The sequence below is a fragment of the Bos grunniens genome, chromosome 18 (assembly GCF_055505025.1).
Source record: "Bos grunniens cultivar Pamir isolate PY7600 chromosome 18, Bosgru_T2T1.0, whole genome shotgun sequence".
In the NCBI taxonomy this organism is placed as follows: Eukaryota; Metazoa; Chordata; class Mammalia; order Artiodactyla; family Bovidae; genus Bos; species Bos grunniens.
The window spans coordinates 62,485,446-62,506,056 of record NC_141182.1 but is presented as its reverse complement, the minus strand read 5'-3'; the positions used below and the strand labels follow the sequence as shown (position 1 = coordinate 62,506,056).

General features: G+C 56.3%; 1 protein-coding gene and 1 long non-coding RNA gene across 2 annotated transcripts; one reads left to right on the top strand and one right to left on the bottom strand.

Annotated features, from left to right (window-relative positions):
- Window positions 1-18: 18 nt before the first annotated feature.
- LOC147354620 (uncharacterized) lies at window positions 19-5,614 on the top strand. Its single transcript, XR_015146503.1, has 2 exons — window positions 19-1,585; window positions 3,875-5,614. It is a non-coding gene; the product is annotated as an uncharacterized LOC147354620 (long non-coding RNA).
- On the bottom strand, window positions 2,073-9,913 carry C18H19orf85 (chromosome 18 C19orf85 homolog). The gene is made up of 2 exons (XM_086354465.1): window positions 9,741-9,913; window positions 2,073-2,956 (listed from the first exon to the last, which is right to left on the bottom strand). Exons 1-2 carry the CDS (start codon window positions 9,911-9,913, stop codon window positions 2,500-2,502), a joined length of 630 nt encoding a protein of 209 aa, XP_086210591.1. The 3' UTR covers window positions 2,073-2,499.
- Window positions 9,914-20,611: the final 10,698 nt, after the last annotated feature.

Genomic DNA, 20,611 nt, shown 5'->3' with positions numbered 1-20,611 from the left:
GGCACTCGCCTAGCTCTGCTCCGCTCCGCTGGCAGCCAATCCGAGAACGCCGCTTCTTCCCACCCCTCCTCGGGGGCCGTGGGCCAGGCTGTCCGTCTTGAGAGCGTGATTGGCTCGCCCTGGAGAAAGGCAGAGCGTCAGGCCAATGGGGAGTCGCAAAAGGCACGCGTGGCGTGTCTAAAGGCGGAGCGGTGCGCCGGGTACAGAGAACTCTGGACTGCAGCCGGAAAGGTTAGCGGGTCGTGATCAGACTGACTGTCAAGTTCGAAGGGCGAAGGGCGGGGAGTGCGCGGCGCAGGGGCAGACCTTGGGTCCGAACCTGGCCCTTCTAGCCAGAGACAGAAATTTAGACCCACGCACTTTCCAGGAAAGGGCTATAAAGGCGCGACAAGCCAAGAAGTCCCTCCCTCTCCGCGCTCTTTCGTCTGTTCTCTTGGAGCCTCAGTTTTCCCTCTCACAGCACCTGCCTCTTCGGGTGGTGTCCTAATGTTTAGACGGTGCTTGGAAGTGGGGTTGCGAGAAAGGGGTTGAGAGAGAATTTCCCATCACTTTTGGAATAAAAGCCAAACGAAAAAGCAAGAGAGTTCCAGAAAAACATCTATTTCTGCTTTATTGACTATGCCAAAGCCTTTGACTGTGTGGATCACAATAAACTGTGGAAAATTCTGAAAGAGATGGGAATACCAGACCACCTGACCTGCCTCTTGAGAAACCTGTATGCAGGTCAGGAAGCAACAGTTAGAACTGGACATGGAACAACAGACTGGTTCCAAATAGGAAAAGGAGTATGTCAAGGCTGTATATTGTCACCCTGCTTATTTAACTTATATGCAGAGTACATCATGAGAAATGCTGGGCTGGATGAAGCACAGCTGGAATCAAGATTGCCGGGAGAAATATCAATAACCTCAGATATGCAGATGACACCACCCTTATGGCAGAAAGTGAAGAGGAACTAAAAAGCCTCTTGATGAAAGTGAAAGAGGAGAGTGAAAAAGTTGGCTTAAAGCTCAACATTCAGAAAACGAAGATCATGGCATCTGGTCCCATCACTTCATGTCAAATAGACAGGGAAACAGTGGAAACAGTGGCCGACTTTATTTTTTTGGACTCCAAAATCACTGTGGATGGTGATTGCAGCCATGAAATTAAAAGACGCTTGCTCCTTGGAAGGAAAGTTATGACCAACCTAGACAGCATATTCAAAAGCAGAGACATTACTTTGCCAACAAAGGTCTGTCTAGTCAAGGCTATGGTTTTTCCAGTAGTCATGTATGGATGTGAGAGTTGGACTATAAAGAAAGCTGACCGCCAAAGAATTGATGCTTTTGAACTGTGGTGTTGGCGAAGACTCTTGAGAGTCCCTTGGACTGCAAGGAGATCCAACAAGTCCATCCTAAAGGAGATCACTCCTGGGTGTTCATTGGAGGGACTGATGTTGAAACTGAAACTCCAATACTTTGGCCACCTGATGCGGAGAGCTGACTCATTTGAAAAAACCCTGATGCTGGGAAAGATTGAGGGCAGGAGGAGAAGGGGACGACAGAGGATGAGATGGTTGGATGGCATCACTGACACAATGGACGTGAGTCTGGGTGAACTCCGGGAGTTGGTGATGGACAGGGAGGCCTGGCGTGCTGCAGTTCATGGGGTCGCAAAGAGTCAGACCGACTGAACGACTGAACTGAACTGAACTCCAATTTGCTGTGTGCCTTTTCAGCCCCTCAACCGCCCACCCGTCTGTCTTACACTCTCCTCCAGCTCACTCTGCTCCAGCCAGGCTGGTCCCCAGCGTCCCACCTCAGGGCCTTTGCACCGGCTGGTCCCTCTGCTCGAAACCCCAGACTTTTCCACAGTACCAGTTCCTTGTCATTGAAGGCCTTCCCTGACCACCCTGTATCAAGGAGTCACCCAATCGGGTTGCTATCCTATCAATATTTTCTTCCCAGCACTAATACCAATCTGAAATTGGAAATTTATCTTGCCTTAAAAAAAAAAAAAAGTATGGATATACTCATTTATTTTCAGCGCTCCCAACTTTATCCCCCACCCTGCCATGTCAACTCCGTGAGGGCAGAGATGTCTGTTTTATTCACTGCTGAGTCCTCACACCCAGATCTGGGCCTGGTATGCAGTAGGCAGCCCGCAGATCTTTGGGAATAAACAAGACAAGACCAGACATTAGACAGAGCTGAACCAGGGTGAGAGGGTGCCGGGGGTGGGGGGACAGTCACCAAGGAGGTGGGGCTGAGCAGAAAGAAGGGAGAAGGTGAGAAAGGGAGAGAGCACCCCCTCCTCCATCCCAGAGGCTGAACTGGGAGCCCTGGACCTGGGAGAAGACCCTTGAGGCCGAGGCAGGAGTCTGGGCTTGATTCCTGTGGCCAGAGGTTGCCAGGAGGGGCGTGGATGGGACAGAGGACTGCCTGGCAGGCAGCTGAGGAGCTGTCATGGCGGGGGCTCTGGTCCCTCTGGGAGCCTGGGCTGGGTTGTGATTGGGTGTCACGGAAAGTAGGTCCCCCAGCCTGCAGGGGTACCCTGAGAAGGGCAGGCACAAGACACCTCCCACCTGCCCCCGCAGCGACCCTCAGAAGCCAAGAGCTCCTCCCCTCCCCCCAGGGAACGCGGTGGAGGGAGCAGGGGGTCGTAGAACAGTGTGTCCTGCCTCAGGGCCGGCTGGCCCAGCACACAGAGGGACAGGTCAGATGGCGCTGAAGGACACGCTGGGGGGAGCGCAATGTCCTCAAAGAGGTCGAGGGTGGAGGCGTCCAGGGCAGCAAGACTCAGGCTGGGGCCAGCATGCAGTGCCTCGGTGGGTGCCACAGCACAGGCCACGCCCAGGAAGGGGGAGGGAGGTGGTGGGGGCGGCCTCTGGGGCGTCGGTCTCTGGGGAGCTGCCTCCTGGGACAGAATGGACATGGCCAGGTGCTGGGTGGCAGCTTCGATCTTGGCAAACTGCCTGCGGAAAGAGCCGGGCGTTACAGGGGTGACCATGAAGAAATCCCCTCCCGTCTGCCATCCCAGGAGTGACGTGTCTCTGCTCTCCCTCCCCACTTGTCTTTACGCTACTGTCTCTGCCCTGGGTCCATTTTCTTGAGTCCCACAGTTCAGTGTCTCTAACCCATCCATGGGCTTTCCTGGTGGCTCAGATGGTAAAGAATCTGCCTGCAATGTAGGAGACACAGGTTCGATCCCTAGATGGGGAAGATTTCCCTGGAGAAGGAAATGGCAACCCACTCCAGTATTCTTGCCTGGGAAATCCCATGGATAGAGGAGCTTGGTGGGCTACTGTCCATGGGGTCACAGAGTCAGACAGGACTGATCAACTAACCCTTTGTTTCACTTTCAACCCCATCCATTGGGAAGCTATGAACAGCTGTGGGGCTTGTGCATTGCACAAGGAGGCAGGTCCCGTCCAACACTGTGCACTTAAAAATATTTATTTATTTATTTTTGTCCGTGCTGGGTCTTCGTTGCTGTGAGGGCTTTCCTTCCTTGAGGCTCACGGGGGCTCCTCTCTAGTTGGGGTGTGCGGGCTTCTCATTGCAGTGGCTTCTCTGGTTGCAGAGCACAGGCTCTAGGGTGCACGGGCTTCAGTAGTTGCAGCGTGAGGCTCAGTCGTCCTGGCTCCCCGGCTCTGGACACAGGCTCAACAGTTGTGGCGAGTGGGCTTAGTTGCTCCGAGGCCTGTGTGATCTTTCTAGACCAGGGATCGAACCCATGACTTCTGCATTAGCAGGAGGATTCTTTACCACTGAGCCACCAGGAAATCCTGGTATGTTTGGCATTTAGATTTATTCTGACCATATTCCAACATGGAGAAGTAAAAAATGTCTTAAGAGGTGCCTTCACAATTTTTTTTTTTTTTTGCACAAAGGCACTCTGTGGACTGGCAGCACCACTGTAACGTTGAAGCCGTGTGGATTCTGCTTCCTAAAGGGCTATGAATCTGCATCTCCACCAGCCCTCTCAGGATCGCCACCAAGCCCTGGCTGGGGTCCTGGCCTCCCTGGATGACCGCAGTAGCCACTGCACAGGTCTCCCCCAGTATCCCTACCCGTCAGTAGCAATGCAGGTGGATCTCGCACTGCACTGTGTCCCCCTGAAATTATATGTTGCAGTTTTAACCCCCAGCACCTCAGAAAGTAAAGTCACTCAGTCATGTCTGACTGTTTGTAACCCCATGGACTGTAGCCTACCAGGCTTCTCTGTCCATGGAATTCTCCAGGCAAGAATACTGGAGTGGGTTGCCATTTCCCTCTCCAGGGGAATCTTCCCAACCCAGGGATTGAACCCAGGTCGCCTGCATCGCAGGCAGATTCTTTACCACTGAGCCACCAGGGAAGCCCCAGGGCCTCAAAACGTGACTGCATTTGGAGATGGAGTCCTTAGAGAGGTGATTAAGTCAAAATGACATCATCAGGGTGGTTCGTAACCCGGGAGGAGGAGATGAGGACGCACAGAGGAATGACCACAAGAGAAGCCAAGGAGGAGGCCTCTCCCCGCCAGCACCTTGGTCTGGGGCCTGAGGCTCCAGAATCATGAGGTTGTTCTCAGCACCCCGCCCAGTCTGTCATGTTTGATCGTGGACTTTCCAGCAGATGAATGCAAAAACATGGTGTTGAACAAAAGCAGTGAGACTTAGTGTGTGCTGCTGCCGCGCTAAGTCACTTCAGTGGTGTCCGACTCTGTGCAACCCCATAGACGGCAGCCCACCAGGCTCCCCTGTCCCTGGGATTCTCCAGGCAAGAACACTGGAGTGGGTTGCCATTCCCTTCTCCAGTGCATGAAAGTGAAAAGTGAAAGTGAAGTCGCTCGGTCGTGTCCGACTCTTTTCGACTCCATGGACTGCAGCCTACCAGGCTCCTCCGTCCATGGGATTTTCCAGGCAAGAGTACTGAAGTGGGGTGCCATTGCCTTCTCCCAGTCAGTGCGTGACACCATAGAAATAAAGTTCAAAACCAGGCTAACTCGATCAACAGGGAGAAACGTCAGGATGGCGACTCATGGGAAGGAGATCCCATCAGGATCTCTGGAGGCAAGAAATGCCCTGTTACTAGATCTGAATGTTGATTTTATCAGCAGGTCCCCTTTGGGAAAAATTCATTAAGCTCTGCACGGATGATGTGTGCATTTTTTTTTGTACTATGTTAAACCTGCAGGGAAAGGTTTCTTTAAAAATGTATCCGTTGGAACTTCCCTGGTGATCCAGTGACTAAGACAGGAAGCATGCTGGGTCACTGATCAGGGAAGACCCCACATGCCCTGGAGAAAGGAAGCCGGAGCACCACAATCTGAGCCTGTGCGCGAAGCCGTACTCCCCAAGGAGAGGAGCCCACGCGCGCACCTAGAGAGGAGCCCCTGCTCGCCACAACTAGAGAGAAACCCACACAGCCGCGAAGATAAATAAAAGTTAATTAATTTTAGAAAATATATCTGATGGGACTTCCCCGGTGGTCCAGTGGCTAAGACACACCGTGCTTCCAAAGCCGGGGCCCCGGGTTCGATCCCTGGTTGGGGAGCTAGATTCCCTGCACGCCATGCCGCAGGGCGCAACTGAGACCCAGAGCTGCCAAATAAATAATTAAAGTTTCAGTAAAGGAGCTGCTGCATCAGACATCTGTCTTTTGACTTTTCTGCAAGTTTGAAATTTTTTCACACGGAGTTAAAAAAAAAAGCGTGGGTGGAGGGGGATCCCGGGGGAGCGGGGCCTGAGGGGACCCGGAGAGAGGAGGGCGTGGGTGGGGAGACGCGATAGGAGCTCGCCCCTGCCCTGGATCTTGTTGGGCCGCGCCTGCGTGCCCAGGGGGATGTGCTCACTGTGGGCGGCCTGGGCCTCCGCGGAGCCTGGGGCAGAGCAGCTGTGGGGGTGGGGAGGTCTGTGCTGCCGAAGCTGGCTCTGGGGGGCGGGGAGGACAGGCAGGGAGCTGGGGGGTGGTGGCGGGGTGCCAATCAGCGGCATCGCCATGGGGTCCAGGCTGGGGGGCAGGCTGAAGGTGGGGAGGGGTTCTTGAGCAGTTGGTGAGGAGGCCGGCTCTGGAACGTGGGGCGGACCGTGTTTGGGGGCAGGTGGGTCTTCCATCCTGGGCTCCCAGGAGGAAGGCCGCTTGCGGCAGGGGAGAAGCGGTTAGGGCAGGAGGCTCCCAGTCATTCACGTGTGGTCCAGGATGTCCTGCGGCGAGTCCCTGGAGCCACCCACCTCCAGAAAATCAGGAGCTTGGGCAAGTCACTTCACCGCTCTGTGCCTTAGTTTCCTCATCTGAAAAGGGAGGACTGTGAGAGCACCCGCCTCCTGGGGCTGCTGTCAGCAATTCCTGAGCTTATGCTCACTGTAACGGGCAACGGGGGCCAAAACTAAAGCACTTAGAACAGTGCCAGGCACGTGGGAAGTGTCCGATAGGTTTTAGCTCCCATCGCCACCACCCTCATCCTTACCATCACCTCAGCCTCAGCACCATCACCATCGCCATCATCACCATCATCACCCTCACCACCATCACCCTCACCACCATCGCCATCATCACCCTCACCATCACCACCACCACCACCATCACCATGATCACAGTCACTACCATCATCCTCACTGTCACCTTCATCATTATCTTCATCCACATCACCATCACCACCACCACCCTCACCACCATCGCCGTCATCACCCTCACCATCACCACCATCACCATCACCACCATAACCATGACCACCATCACCGTCACCACCACCACCATCACCGTCACCATCATCACAGTCACTACCATCATCCTTACCATCACCTTCATCATTATCACCATCATTATCTTCATCCTCATCACCATCACCACCACCACCCTCACCACCATCGCCATCACCACCATAACCATGACCACCATCACCATCACCGTCACCACCACCACCATCACCACCGCCATCATCACCATCATCACAGTCACTACCATCATCCTTACTGTCACCTTCATCATTATCACCATCATTATCTTCATCCACATCACCATCACCACCACCATCCTCACCACCATCGCCATCATCACCGTCACCATCACCACCATCACCCTCACCACCATCGCCATCATCACCCTCACCATCACCACCACCACCATCACCCTCACCACCATCGCCATCATCACCCTCACCATCACCACCACCACCACCATCACCACCATCACCCTCACCACCATCACCATCATCACAGTCACTACCATCATCCTCACTGTCACCTTCATCATTATCTTCATCCACATCACCATCACCACCACCACCCTCACCACCATCGCCATCATCACCCTCACCATCACCACCATCACCACCATCACCATCACCACCATAACCATGACCACCATCACCATCACCGTCACCACCACCACCATCACCCTCACCATCACCACCACCACCATCACCCTCACCACCATCACCACCATCACCATCACCGTCACCACCACCACCATCACCCTCACCATCACCACCACCACCATCACCCTCACCACCATCACCACCATCACCACCATAACCATCACCACCATCACCCTCACCATCACCACCATCACCATCACCGTCACCACCACCACCATCACCCTCACCACGATCACTGTCACCATCATCACAGTCACTACCATCATCCTTACCGTCACCTTCATCATTATCACAATCATCATCTTCATCCTCATCACCATCACCACCATCGCCCTCACCACCCAGTCCCTGAGATGCTGTACCCAGGCAGGACTACAGAGTGGTCCACAGCATGGACTCAGACTGCCTTACAACTGTCTCACCTCTCTAGCTGTGTAGCCTTGGACAAGTCATTGCACCTCTCTGAGCTCCCCGTCAGTAATATGGGGAAAACAGAGAGCCTACAGTGCAGGTTTGTGGGAGTGGTAAGCGACCTGGCGTATGTCAGGGCCTTAGGACAGTGTACCTGGCACACAGTGGCCTCAAAAAATGGTCACTGTCACAGGGTGAGGGGCGAGCACAGGCCCGGGTGGGTGTGTGGGCGTGGACAGGCTGCGCAGAGACCCAGAGGAGCAGAGGTCTCCATCCACGTGCCTGGAGACAGGGCAAGGCGTGGCTCCCGCAAGAAGCTGACTGGTGCAGAGCTAGGTGGGGAGCTGCGGCTGGCAGGGAAACAGGGGCTGGCGGAGCAGAGCCTCTGTGCTGAGGGCCACGGGAGCCACGGGAGGGGTGCTCGAGCAGGAGAGAGGCCGAGTGTGCATGGTGTGTGGGTTAGAAAGGCGCTGCCTTCAAACCGCCCCGGAGTCGGACCCCGCCTCCATCGTCTGAGCCACCACCATCCCTAGCTGCCTGCATCCCCGATCGACAGTCTGGGGGTCCTTTCAGACCCCACCACGTCCCCGCCCAGAGCCCAAGTCCCTCCGGGGCCCACGAGGTCCCCCGATCAGTCCCTTCTCTGTCTTGAACCTGAGTCTGTCCCCTCACTCTGCTCCAGCATCCCCAGGCCTGCTCCCTGGCGCCTCTGGGCCTTTGCAGTGCGCCCCCTTCCAGGGCTGCCCCCCTCATCTCCGCAGGGCTACTCTCTCCCCTCCCCAGGAGGCCCTCCTGGACACCTTTCCCAAAATGCCAGCCCGCCCCCAGCACGCCCTCGGCAGCACTCACCACCTTCAAACAAGCCGTATTGTTTGTAAAAACTGAGGTAAATTTCACAGCACTTAAAGGGAACCATTTTAAAGCATGCAATTCAGTGGCCTTCAGTACACTCATGATGTTGTGCAAACACCCCCTCTAATTAGTTCCAGAACTTTCCATCACATCCCAGAAGGAGACCTGGCACCTGTGAGGCATGTCTGCCCAGCCCAGCCCCCAGCCCCTGGCACCCACCAACCTGCTTCGTGCTCTGTGGCTGGGTAGATTCTGGATATTTCACAGGAATGGACTTGCACAGTAGGGGGCCTTCCGTGTCTGGGTCCTTTCACTAGCCATCCTGGCACGTTGTAGCCTCGTATGGTGTCATTCACTTCTTTATTTTTTTTAAGTCTTTATTGAGTTTGTTAAATATTGCTTCTGTTTTATGTTTGTTTGTTTTTTTTTTTTTTCTGGCCACAAGGTACATGGGATCTTGGGCCTCCCTGGTGGCTCAGACAGTAAAGAATCCGCCTGCAATGCAGGAGACCCGGGTTTGATCCCTGGGTTGGGAAGACCCCCTGGAGAAGGGAAAGGCTACCCACTGCAGTATCCTTGCCTGGAGAATCCCATGGACAGAGGAGCCTGGCAGCTACAGTCCGCAGGGCCACACAGAGTGGGACGTGACTGGGCGACTAACATTTTCACTTTCACGCTATGTGGGCTCTTACCTCCCTGCCCAGGGGCTGAACCTGCACCCCTCGCACTGGAAGGCGAAGGTAAAACCCCTGGACCGCCGGGGAAGGCCCCACTTCTTTATTTTGACAGTCCCTTATCAGCTGCCTCACCACTGGAACACAAACTCCATGAAGCAGAGAGTTTTTCTGGCTATGCCCGCGGCATGCAGGGTCTTGGTTCCCGGACCAGGGATTGAACCCACGCCTCCTGAGTGGAAGCACAGAGGGTTAACCACTGGACCGCCAGGGAACTCCCGAGGCAGAGAACTTTGCTTCCTACGGATGGGTCTCTGGGGCCGGGCACACAGTCGGCACTCCATAGGTGCATGTTGGGTGCATCTGGCCCCGGGGTCCCCTCTGCTCTGTGCTGTCTGGGCCTGGGTCCCACCCCAGCCCCTCCCAGCCCCTCCCAGCCCCCTCCCACCCTGCCCCCCTCACCTGCAGATCTGGTTGTGTAGGAACCGCCTGTGGTTGGGCCTCCTTTTGAGGGGCCTGGCCCGCCGCGGGTGCAGGGCGCGCAGCACGTGAGCAGCCGCCCCACTCACGAAGGCACACAGCTCCCGGGGGCCTGCCTCAGAGACTCCAGGGCCTGTGGGAGCCCCGGGGTGCATGGCTGGGGTGACGGAGTGGCTCCCCACAATGCTGATCAGAGAGCAGCCACCCCCGCAAATCTGCGAGGGGCGAGGAGCAGCCGGGGCTGGGGGCCCAGGGCCAGGGAGGGGCACAGGAAGAGAGACAGAGGGTGGGGGACCATACAGGGAGGGGGGACCTCAGTTGGCAGAGCAGGGCCCAGGGAATCGGAACCGTCCTGTGCCCTCACCCGGGCCCTGAGGTGTGAGGAGCCCATAGGTGGGGGTCTGATATAGGCCGGCCAGAGGGCAGGGAGGGGAGGGGTCATTCTGTGTGCCCCCCTCAAAGGCCCAATTAGCACATAGTTGGGCCTGGGATCTGGGACAGGCAGCGTAGGTGGGGGGGTCAGAGAAAAGCGCCTGGAGATGGCCAATTAAGGGGACAAAAGCCTCATTAGGGAAGCGGGGCCAGGAGCGAGTCAACCCCAGCGATTAGCCTGGAGGACCCGTAATTGCAGCCCAGGGGAGGGGGTGCAGGGAAGCTTGGGTGCCCAGCGCCCAGAGGAAGCGGGCAGTGCCCCCGGGAGGGTGCTGAGCACCTCCAGCTGCGGGGCGGACACCCCATGTCTGCCCAGCCCCCGCCATGCTGCCTCCCCAAGCCTTCCCCCCACCTCTGTTCCAGGGCTCAGGGAGGCCTGCTCTGCCCAGGGCCTAACAGCTGTGGGGGGCTGGCATCTGGCGGGGCTGACTCCCAAACCCGGCCTTTCCCACCTCAGCTTCTGTGAGTGAGCAGGGGAGAGGGGTGGGGACTGCCTGCAGGCTGGGCCTGGCTGCTCAGGTGGGGGAGGGGATGCCAGCCAGACCTGCTGGGAGGGGAAGCAGAGACCCAAGCCTGGTTTCCCACCAGGTATTTCACTGAGGGGCTGGAGGGCTGGCCCTGGACGAGGTAGGGAGGAAGGGCTGGCTCCTGGGGCCTTGGCTGGTGTGGGAGGGGCCTCTCCACGTTTGAGAAGACCTGTAGGAGTTTGTGTTGGGAGGTTCATGAGCCCCGTGTACGCCCCAACACGTGGCCGCAAAGCTGACGGCTTCACACCATGCATATGGCTTCCCCTGCAGTTCTAGGTCAGGATCACGCTGGGTCCCCTGAGCTGAGGTCAGGGCGTTGCTTCTGGAGGGTCTGCTCCTGCCTTTCCCGGCGTCTTGAGGTCGCCCAGAGTCCTTGGCTTGTGGCTCCTGCCTACGTCTCCTAAGTGAGTCCTCCTCCAACGTCTCCTTCTGACCCCGCCCCTCCTGTCCCCCGTCATAGGGACTCACGAGGTTACCCCGGATAACTTCCCACTCTTCGCATCCTCTTCACATCCTCAACTCCGCCACGTCCCGCTCGCCACGTAAGTCACGTGGTTGCAGGTGCCGCAGGTTAGGACGTTCGCAGCTTTAGGCCACAGAGGGCGAGGCTTGGCCCCAGTGATGGCTCCTCCCGGGCTCCCCCTGGAGGCCATGGCAACTGGGTCAGTGGTTGCAGCCGCTGAGGCCGAGCCCGGGGCTGCCCGGGGCCGAGGCGGGGTGCTGGGCGTGCTCCGGCATCCAGGCAGGGAAACAGACGGACACAGCACGGTGAGGAGACCCCGGGGTCCCCAGTGCCTGACACGCTGCCCCTTGGCGAGGCCCCCTGCCCCCAGGCACGCACAGGAAGTCATGAGTGTCCCTGTTTCCTGAAGGAGAAACTGCGATCAGGGCATACGTGCACCCAAAGTCACGGCAACTGAGCTGGGATTTAATGGTGTCGGGAAAAAGCTCTCAGGAGGGAAACGAAGAACTTTCTGAAAGCTCTCATAGGGCTTCCCTTATGACTCAGCGGTGAGGAGGCTGCCTGCCAACGCAGGGGATGCAGGTTTGATCCCTGGTCTGGGAAGATGCCACAGGCCGCTGAGCAACTGGGCCAGCGCACCGCAACTACTGAGCCTGCGCTCTGGAGCCCGGCAACCGCAAGGACTGAGCCCACGCGCAGCAACTATGGAGGCCGCACACCCAGTGCCGGGCCCTGTCCTAAGAGAAGCCACTGCAGTGAGAAGCCAGCGCACCGCAACTGGAGAGCAGCCCCCGCTCACCGCCACCGGAGGAAGCAACCAAGACCCGGCACAGCCAAACATAAATAAATTAATCTTTAAAAAAAAGCTCTCAATTGTTAAATACTAAAATATGTTATTTCTAAGTCCATCCATTATAAATTTCCCCCTGAACGATTCCCAGGTAATATTATCAGCAACAAATTATAAACAACTATAAAACGGCTCAAGAAGAGAATATATATTACAGGAGTCCCTTTTTTTTTTTTTTGGCAGAGAGGCTTGAGGGATCTTAGTTCCTAGACCAGGGATTGAACCCAGGTCCTGGTAGTGAGAGAATGGAGCCTCTTGGGAATGCTTAGCAAGCTGTCCTTTTGAAATGAGAGCTACCAGATGGGATATAGCAAAAGTATTGGAGCTTCAGCATCAGTCCTTCCAAGGAATATTCAGGGTTGATTTCCTTTAGGGTGGACTGGTTGGATCTCCTTGCAGTCCAAGGGACTCTCAAGAGTCTTCCCCGGCAACACAGTTGGAAAGCAACAACTCTTTGACACTCAGCCTTCTTTAGGGTCCAACTGTCACATTATGGTAAGATGGGGATGAGAAGGCGGCCCAGGGAGAAATCCCCCAAACTCCCACAGCGACTCAGTGGCAAAGATGGGGTTTGAACTTGAGTTTGGAAACCCCATGGACTGGACAGAGGAGCCTGGGGGGCTACGGTCCATGCGGTCACAAAGAGTTGGACACGACTTAGCGACTAAACAATGCCCGAATCCAGGCCTTTGCTTCCCGAGCCCGTTCATCATCCAGCCATGCCCCGGGTGGCAGCCCAGTAGGCAGTGGCCGAAGCCCAGCCGGGCACAGGGCTCAGAGGGGGCACCAGGCCAGCCGCAGCACGGTAGCAGCGGGCACTGAGTGTGGCGGCCTGCATGGGGCAGGCGACCCGTGCCAGCAGTAGGCAGCCAGCAACATTGCTGGAGGTCCAGTCCCCCTGGCAGTGTGTTGAGAGCTGCAGCCAGTGCGGCCAGTAGCAGAGGGTGGGCCAGATGCCCTGTATCACCCATGCCAGCCACAGCTCCAGTGTGTTGAGGGCTGTCCCTCCCATCCCCAGTGCCACCTGTGTGCCACGCCACGGTCAGGGACAGGGCAGCCTGGACGCAGCATGGGGGCCTGGGCGTCGGGTCTGCCTGGCGGCATCACGGGCCTCCTGCGCTCTGCCCTGGCCCCTCACTGTCCGTCTGGGAGTCTCCCTGACTCCAGGGCTGGCTCTGTGTCACCGCTGCTTTCTCCTCCTCTGCGCCCAGCTCTCCTGCCCCGCGCCGGGTCTGCACCTCTCTCCTTTGCAGTGTCTCTGATGACGCCCCCCACTCTGTGCTTCTGGCTTGTCTTGCTGTCTCTGTCACCACCTGTCACCATCTCCAGAGCATCGCTCAGACTTTGAATGTGTCTCCGTCTTGATCTGGGCCGACTGTGTGTGTGTGTGTGTGTGTGTGTGTGCGCGCACACGTGTCCTGGACAGGCATGTGGTGTCCTAGCTAGGTAGGCCTGGAAGGTTTCCTGACCTGTTGCTCTCAGGCCCAGAGGGGAAAGTCCAGGATGCCTGGGCAGCGGGGTGCTGGGGGGAGTGGACGCCCCAGGTCTCTGCAGGGTTAGATGTCAGAGCTCAGGCCCCAGGACAGGCAAGGGGCTGCCCCTGCATGGCTGGCATGATCTTTGCCAGCCCAGCTCCAGGATCGGACTCACATCCAAGCCATCAAGGGTCACAGGCAACAACTGCTGACCACTCGGTCCCCGTGGGAGGGCGGCCCGCCGGCAGGGTGTCGCCTGGATGGCCCACCAGGGGGCGCCAACGTCCGAGGCCAGCCTTGAGATGCCCTGAGGGAGGGACGCTCCAGGGTGTGTGTGGCTTGCACTTTTGAGCCTCTCTCCTTCTCCTGTCTCCATCCCTTTTAAAAAAAAAAAAAAAAAGGGCAAAAAAAGTCTTTAAAAATATTTATTTATTTGGCTGCACCAAATAAATTTATTTGTTTAGTTGCACATGCGGGATCTTCCAGCTGCGACATGTGGGGTCTAGTTCCCTGACCGGGACCCAGGCCCCCGCATTGGGAGCACAGTCTTAGCCACTGGACCACCAAGGAAAGTCCCCTGCGTCCTTCCTTTCCTAAAAATAATTTTTTTAATGCATTTATTTTTGGTCGTGTTGGGTCTTCATTGCTGCGTGGGCCTTCTGTATATGCAGTGCTCTGGCCTCTCGTTGGGCCAGCTTGTCTTGTTGCAGAGTCGGGGCTTTGCAGCGTGAGGGTTTCAATAGTTGTGGCTCCCCAACTCTAGAGCACGGGCTCAACAGCTGTGGTGCATGAGCTTAGTTGCCCTGCGGGATGTGGGAATCTTCGGGGATGAGGGATCAAACCCGAATCTCCTGCATTGTCAGGTGGATCCTTTAACTGAACCACTGGGGAAGCCCCCCTGTCTCCTTCCTTAATGAAAGTCCCCCGCAGCTGGGGGTTGGCTTCATCTGAGGACCTGCCCCTGCAGGTATGAGAAAGTATTCACAGACTCCTTTCTCCTATCCCAGCTCTCGGAACTGGTGGTAGAGGGTGCATGGAGTCAGTCAGAAAGCATTTATGCAGCACCTGCTGTGTGCAGGGACTCAGGATGCAGTGGTGAACAAGACAAGCACAGTCTCTCCCTGCAGGAGTCTGGGAGGGAGCAGTCTGTAAACTAGAAATTACGGTTCCAGAGGTGCCATGAAGATGCAGAGCCTGGACAGGAAGTTGCAGGCAGGGGTGATGCTTCAGGTAGAGAAACCCTCTCTGAGAAGGTGATAATTGTCTGGCAACCCTAATGCAAGGGGTGGCAACCAGGAGCTTCCCAGGTAGAGGGCACAGTGGGTGCAAAGGCCCTGAGGCAGGAGTAAGCTTGAAGGGAGGGAGTGAGAGTGAGAGAGAGAGAGAGAGAGCGATGTGAGGAGATGAAGTCAGAGAAGTGGTCAGGGGCCAGACACGTGAGGCTTTGTAGGCTAGGCAGGAGTTGTTATGAGTGCAAGAGTGATGGGAGCCATGGAAGGTTTGGGACAGAGGTAGTTCCCGAGGCTCAGGGCCCTGCCCCAAACCTCCTTTGCTGGCCTCGCTGACCCTGCCCCTACATCCCTCTCTGGTGTGTGGAAGGGGTGTCAGGACCCCGCTGGGAGCCCAGACAAGGCTTCTCCCTCCCTGCCTCCACCCCGTCATATGCTGCCTCCCTCAACCCAGTCCAAGGGGGACTTTGTCCCCATAATATTTTCTTTTTAAAATATTTCTTTCTTTCTTTATCTGAGCCAGGTCTTAGTTGCGGCATGCAAGCTCTTACGGCATGTGGGACCTAGTTCCCTGACTAGGGGTTGAACCCCAGCCCCCAGCACTGGGAGCGCAGAGTCTCAGCCACTGGACCACCAGGAAGTCCCTGTTCCCCGTAGCATTTATTGTAAACATTTACAGATGAGAGTTCCTGGTGTGCTCGACCCATAACCCAGAGGCGCCCGCACCGTCACGTTCGTTTCATATCTCTTCTTCTGAGAAGAGGGATGGGTTGAATTATGCCTTCCTGAACTCGTGTGTTGAAGTCCCAGCCACCCGACCTCAGAATGTGACTGTGCTCACAGATAAGGTCTTTACAGTGGTAATTAAATGAAAAGGAGGTCAGTTGAGTGGGCCGTAGTCCAATATGAGTGGTGGTGGTGGTTTAGTCGCTGAGTCATGTCCAACTCTTTCGATCCCATGGTCTGTGCCCACCAGGCTCCTCTGTCCACGGGATTCTCCAGGCAAGAATACTGGAGTGGGTTGCCATTTCCTTCTCTAGGGGATCTTCCTGACCCAGGAATCAAACCCGGGTCTCCCGCATTGCAGGCAGATGATTTACCAACTGAGCTATGAGGGAAGCCCCAGTATGAGCAGTGTCCCTATTGTTGTTGTTCAGGTGCTAAGTCATGTCTGGCTCTTTGCAACCCCAGGGACTGCAGCACTCCAGGCTTCCCTGTCCTTCATTATCTCTCAGAGTTTGCTCAAACTCATGTCCATTGAGTCGGTGATGCCATCCAACCATCTAGTCCTCTGTTGTCCCCTTCTCCTCCTGCCCTCGATCTTCCCCAGCATCAGGGTCTTTTCAGGTGAGTCAGTTCTTTACATCAGGTGGCCAAAGTATTGGAGCTTCAGCTTCAGCATCAGTCCTTCCAATGAATACTGAAAGTTGATTTCCTTTAGAATTGACTGGTTTGATCTCCTTGCAGTCCAAGGGACTCTCAAGAGTCTTCTCCAACACCAGTTTGAAAGCACCAATTCTTTGGCACTCAGCCTTCTTTATGGCCCAACTCTCATATGACTACTGGAAAAACCATAGCTTTGACTAGACGGATGTTTGTCAGCAAAGTGATGTCTCTCTGCTTTTTCATATGCTGTCTAGGTTGGTCTTTTCTTCCAAAGAGCATCTTTTCATTTAATTGCTGCAGTGACCATCTGCAGTGATTTTGGAGCCCAAGAAAATAAAGTCTGTCACTGTTTCCATTGTTTCCCCATCTATTTGCCATGAAGTGATGGGACTGGATGCCATGATCTTAGTTTTTTGAATGCTGAATTTTAAGCCAACTTTTCCACTCTCCTCTTTCACCTTCATCAAGAGGCTCTTTAGTTTCTCTTCACTTTCTGCCATTAGGGTGGTGTCATCGGCATATCAGGAAAGCCATGGTATTGTCCAAAGGCCTGAGAACCAAAGAGCTGATGTTGCAGGCTCCAGCCTGGGTCTGAAGACACGAGAACCAGGAGTGGTGAGTGCAGGCAGAGAGCAGTGTCCCAGCTCAGACCGTCAGGCAGAGAGTGAAGTCCACCTCCTTCCACCTTTTGGTTCTGTTCAGGCCCTCAGTGGATCAGATGGCATCCACCCACACGGGGGTGGGCCCCCAGCTCCGCTCAGTCTACTGATCCAAATGCAAACTCTTCCAGAAACACCCTCACAGACACATCCAGAAATCATGTTTAACTGCTGGGCAGCCTGTGGTCCAATCAAGGTTACTCATGAAATGAACTCTCACGTTTCCTATAGATTAACTCAAAGTCAGCTGATGAGGACCCTGATTGCACATGCTGAGAACGGGTCACAGGAGTGAGGGACACCCCCGCCGCATGCAGGGCCTTTGGGGCAGAAGTGATCCCTGTGCTCCCCAGGTCCTGGCCACCTTCAAAGACTGCGGGCCTCCCTCAGCCCTGTCCCCCTGGGAAGAACCGTCCACCCGACTGGCCAGGCGGGGGGCTCGAGGCACTGGGGCTGGATGGGACCCCTGATCTCCTTGGGCGGGGTCCGTCCCCCTGTAAAGCACTGGGGCAGGGTGTCCTTGGCCAGGAAGAAGAATGCCTTGGGGGACTTCCCTGCCCGCCCAGGGGTTAAGACTCCATGCTTTCACTGCAGGGGGTGCAAGTTCCATCCCTGGTGTTCAGCCCCTGGTTGGGAACCAAGATCCCACCTGAGGACTGGAGAGGCAGATGTCCAGACGTGGGCTTGGTCCTCCGTGGAGCCTTCACCACCTGCCCCTAGCCCTGGACACACGCCCTTGCCCATCTCTCCTGCTGTTTTCTCCCCTGAGATGCTTAGCAGCACACAGCCATAGGATATGCGTTATTTATTATGTCCTGTTTATTGCCACCCCTCATCTCCTGTAGAGGCTCAGATGGTGAAGAGTTTCAATGCAGGAGACTGGGGTTAGACCCCTGAGTCGGGAAGAATCCCTGGAGAAGGAAATGGCAACCCACTCCAATACTCTTGCCTGGAGAATCTCATGGACAGAGGATTCTGGGGGCTACAGTCCATGGGGTCACAAAGAGTCTGACACCACTGAAGCGACTAACACTTTGTAAACTCACTGGGGCCCAACTTTTGCTGCACCCCACGCCCCCGCCCCCCGCCCCGCGTGACTATGTCCCAGCTCTTAGAGCGAGGCCAGGGGAGGGTCGTGGGTCGCGACTGAGGGTCTGGAGGCTCCGGAGCCTGGACCGGGTGCCTCTGATGACCTCCTGTGATGTCTGTGTCAGCTGGCCCCTCTGAGTCAGGACCCGTGACGTCTGGCGCAGGGTTGTGCTGAGGGGTCCACAGTCAAGGCTCCGTGAGGGCTCCAGCGCAGGCATGGCTGGTGCGGGGCACGGCTCCTCCCGCGCGTGTCCTCGAGGAGCCAGACACGGTGCCGGCGTTCCGTCAGGCGCCCCACAGGGCTGTTACTGCTGCTTTGAAAATGAGCCTGCCAGATCTGCAGATTTTATTTTCCCTTCCCCAAGGAAGCCCCAGGCCCCCAGAGTACGGGATCCTGTTGCTCCCGGGGGCTCCTCCCTCCTTTCCCAAGCCCAGGTCAGGGGGCGGGGCCTGGCGTGTGGAAGAGCCGGGGATACAGAACCCGGGGGCGCGGCCTGCAGCTTTCGCTTCTCCCTAGCCTTCCCCTCGTCCTCCTGGACAGTTCAGTGCTCTGCTCAGGTGTCCCTCCAGGGCCTCTTTTCTGGCAGGGGAGGTAAAGAAAAGCTAAAGGGAGAGCAATGTTTAGGTGGGGATTTCATAAAGACCCTGCTGGGCAGGGTAGGTCTGACCACTTAGATAACCCAAGTCCCAGCCTGCCTGGGGGCCTTGGGGAACTGTCTTTTGTTCTTCAGTCACTAAGTCGAATCAGACTCTTTGCGACCCGAGAACTGCATGCAGCACGCCAGGCTTCTCTGTCCTTCACCGTCTCCCGGAGTTTGCTCAAACTCATGTCCATTGAGTTGGTGATGCCATCCAACCATCTCATCCTCTGTCGCCCGCTTCTCCTCCTGCCCTCAGTCTTTTCCAGCATCAGGCTCTTCAAATCAGGTAGCCGAGGTATTGGAGTTTCAGCATCAGTCCTTTCAATGGATATTCAGGGTTGATTTCCTTTAGGATGGACTGGTTGGATCTCCTAGCAGTCCAAGGGACTCTCAAGGGTCTTCTCCAACACCACAATTCCAAAGCATCAATTCTGAGATGCTCAGCCTTTTTTATGGTCCAACCATCTGGGAGGCTGTAGAACTTCACTTATTCAAGAGTGCTGCCTGCTCCTGACAGGGCCCCTTGTTAGTTGTTGGGGACACCTGGGGGCAAAGGCAGACCCCACCCCTCTGACATGGAGCAGAGATGAGCACGTGATGGGATCCCCACCTAGCAAAGCGGAGACCATTCACCTCCACTTGGGACTAGAACCCGGCCCAAACCCACAGTCTGCCAACTAAGATCACACAGCTGGTCTCACGACTTAATGAAACTCAGATTCTTGAGGTCTCATCATAGAAAGAATTCAGTGAGAGACAAAGTGAGAGGAAGAAGTAGAGTTGTTAATATAGGATGCTTGTAAGAGGTGAGAACGGGCGGGTGAGAGAGCTCTGCCCCAAGGATTAAAAAAAAAAGTTGCTCAGTTGTGAGGGACTCTTTGCAACCCCAGGGAGTGAAGACCCACCAGCCTCCCGTGTCCATGGCATTCTCCAGGTAAGAATACTGGAGCGGGTTGCCATTTCCTTCTCAGGGGATCTTCCCAAACCCAGGGATCAAACCCGGGTCTCCTGCATTGCAGGTGGATTCTTTACCATCTGAGCCACCAGGGACACCCCTCCCTGCCACAAAGGATTAGGTGGGCTACAATCTTACAGGTAAAGGAACACGGGGGAGGGAACACGGTCCAGTAACTTTCTTAAGTGATCATCAACTTACAGTGGCCTCCCAAAGTTTCCTAGGTTTCCCTATCTGCAGCTACCTGAATGACTACCCGATTCTATCCCTAACACAGCGACTTTCCAGTAGGAATTGAGAAGGGATGGGGTATGGGGTGGCATGAGGCATGTCCATCAGGCAGAGGGGAGTTGCCTTGGAACAGTGGTTCTCAACCAGGGGACTGTGGCCAGGTCTGGAGGGGGCCGTCTTAAGGTGTGGTAGAGGGAGCCCTATTGGCTTCTGGTGGGTGGGGGCCAGGCTGAACCAGCTTGCAAGGTACAAGTCAGCCCCCACAGCAAGGAGAGGTCAGCCCAGATGTCAGTAGTGCCCTGGCTGAGAACCTGGGCTGGAGGGCCCGCAGAAAAGCCGGTGTGGCTTGGAGGCTGGTGAACATGGTAAGGGCAGACACGGGGTTCAGAACGGTCCCGGCGGTCCCAAGGCCCCCAGGAGTCCCTAGTGCCCTGGGCGAGCACCCTGCAAAGCCAGGCCCAGGTTGCCCGACAGCCGCACTCGCGAGCAGGCGACAGACGCCCGCAACTGCCAGCACTGCGGGCCTCGGTTTCCCTCATGGGAGTAACGGGAACCCCGAGGGCCTGGGCGTGGGCCAGGAGTGACAGGGCGACGCCTGCTCGGGATTCTATCACAGACAAGAGGGAGTCGATGCTAGTAAAGGGACACGTCCGACCCCGCGCCCCGACCCGACTTTGCCGGGCCTTGGTCCCATCCCAGCGACCGCCTAGTGGATCCGACCGGTGGTCGGGCTTCCGGGAGAACTACAACTCCCAGGGTGCTACGCGCAGTAAGAGCCCGAAAGCGCCGCGGCCGCCGGCGGCCAATGGGGTGGAGGGGCGGGGCCTCGGCGCACGTGGCGTCCTGACGCACCGGCGGCGACGTCGGGGTTTGTGTGCGCGAGAGGCCGCCGATAAAGGTTGGGTGCCTCGCGCCG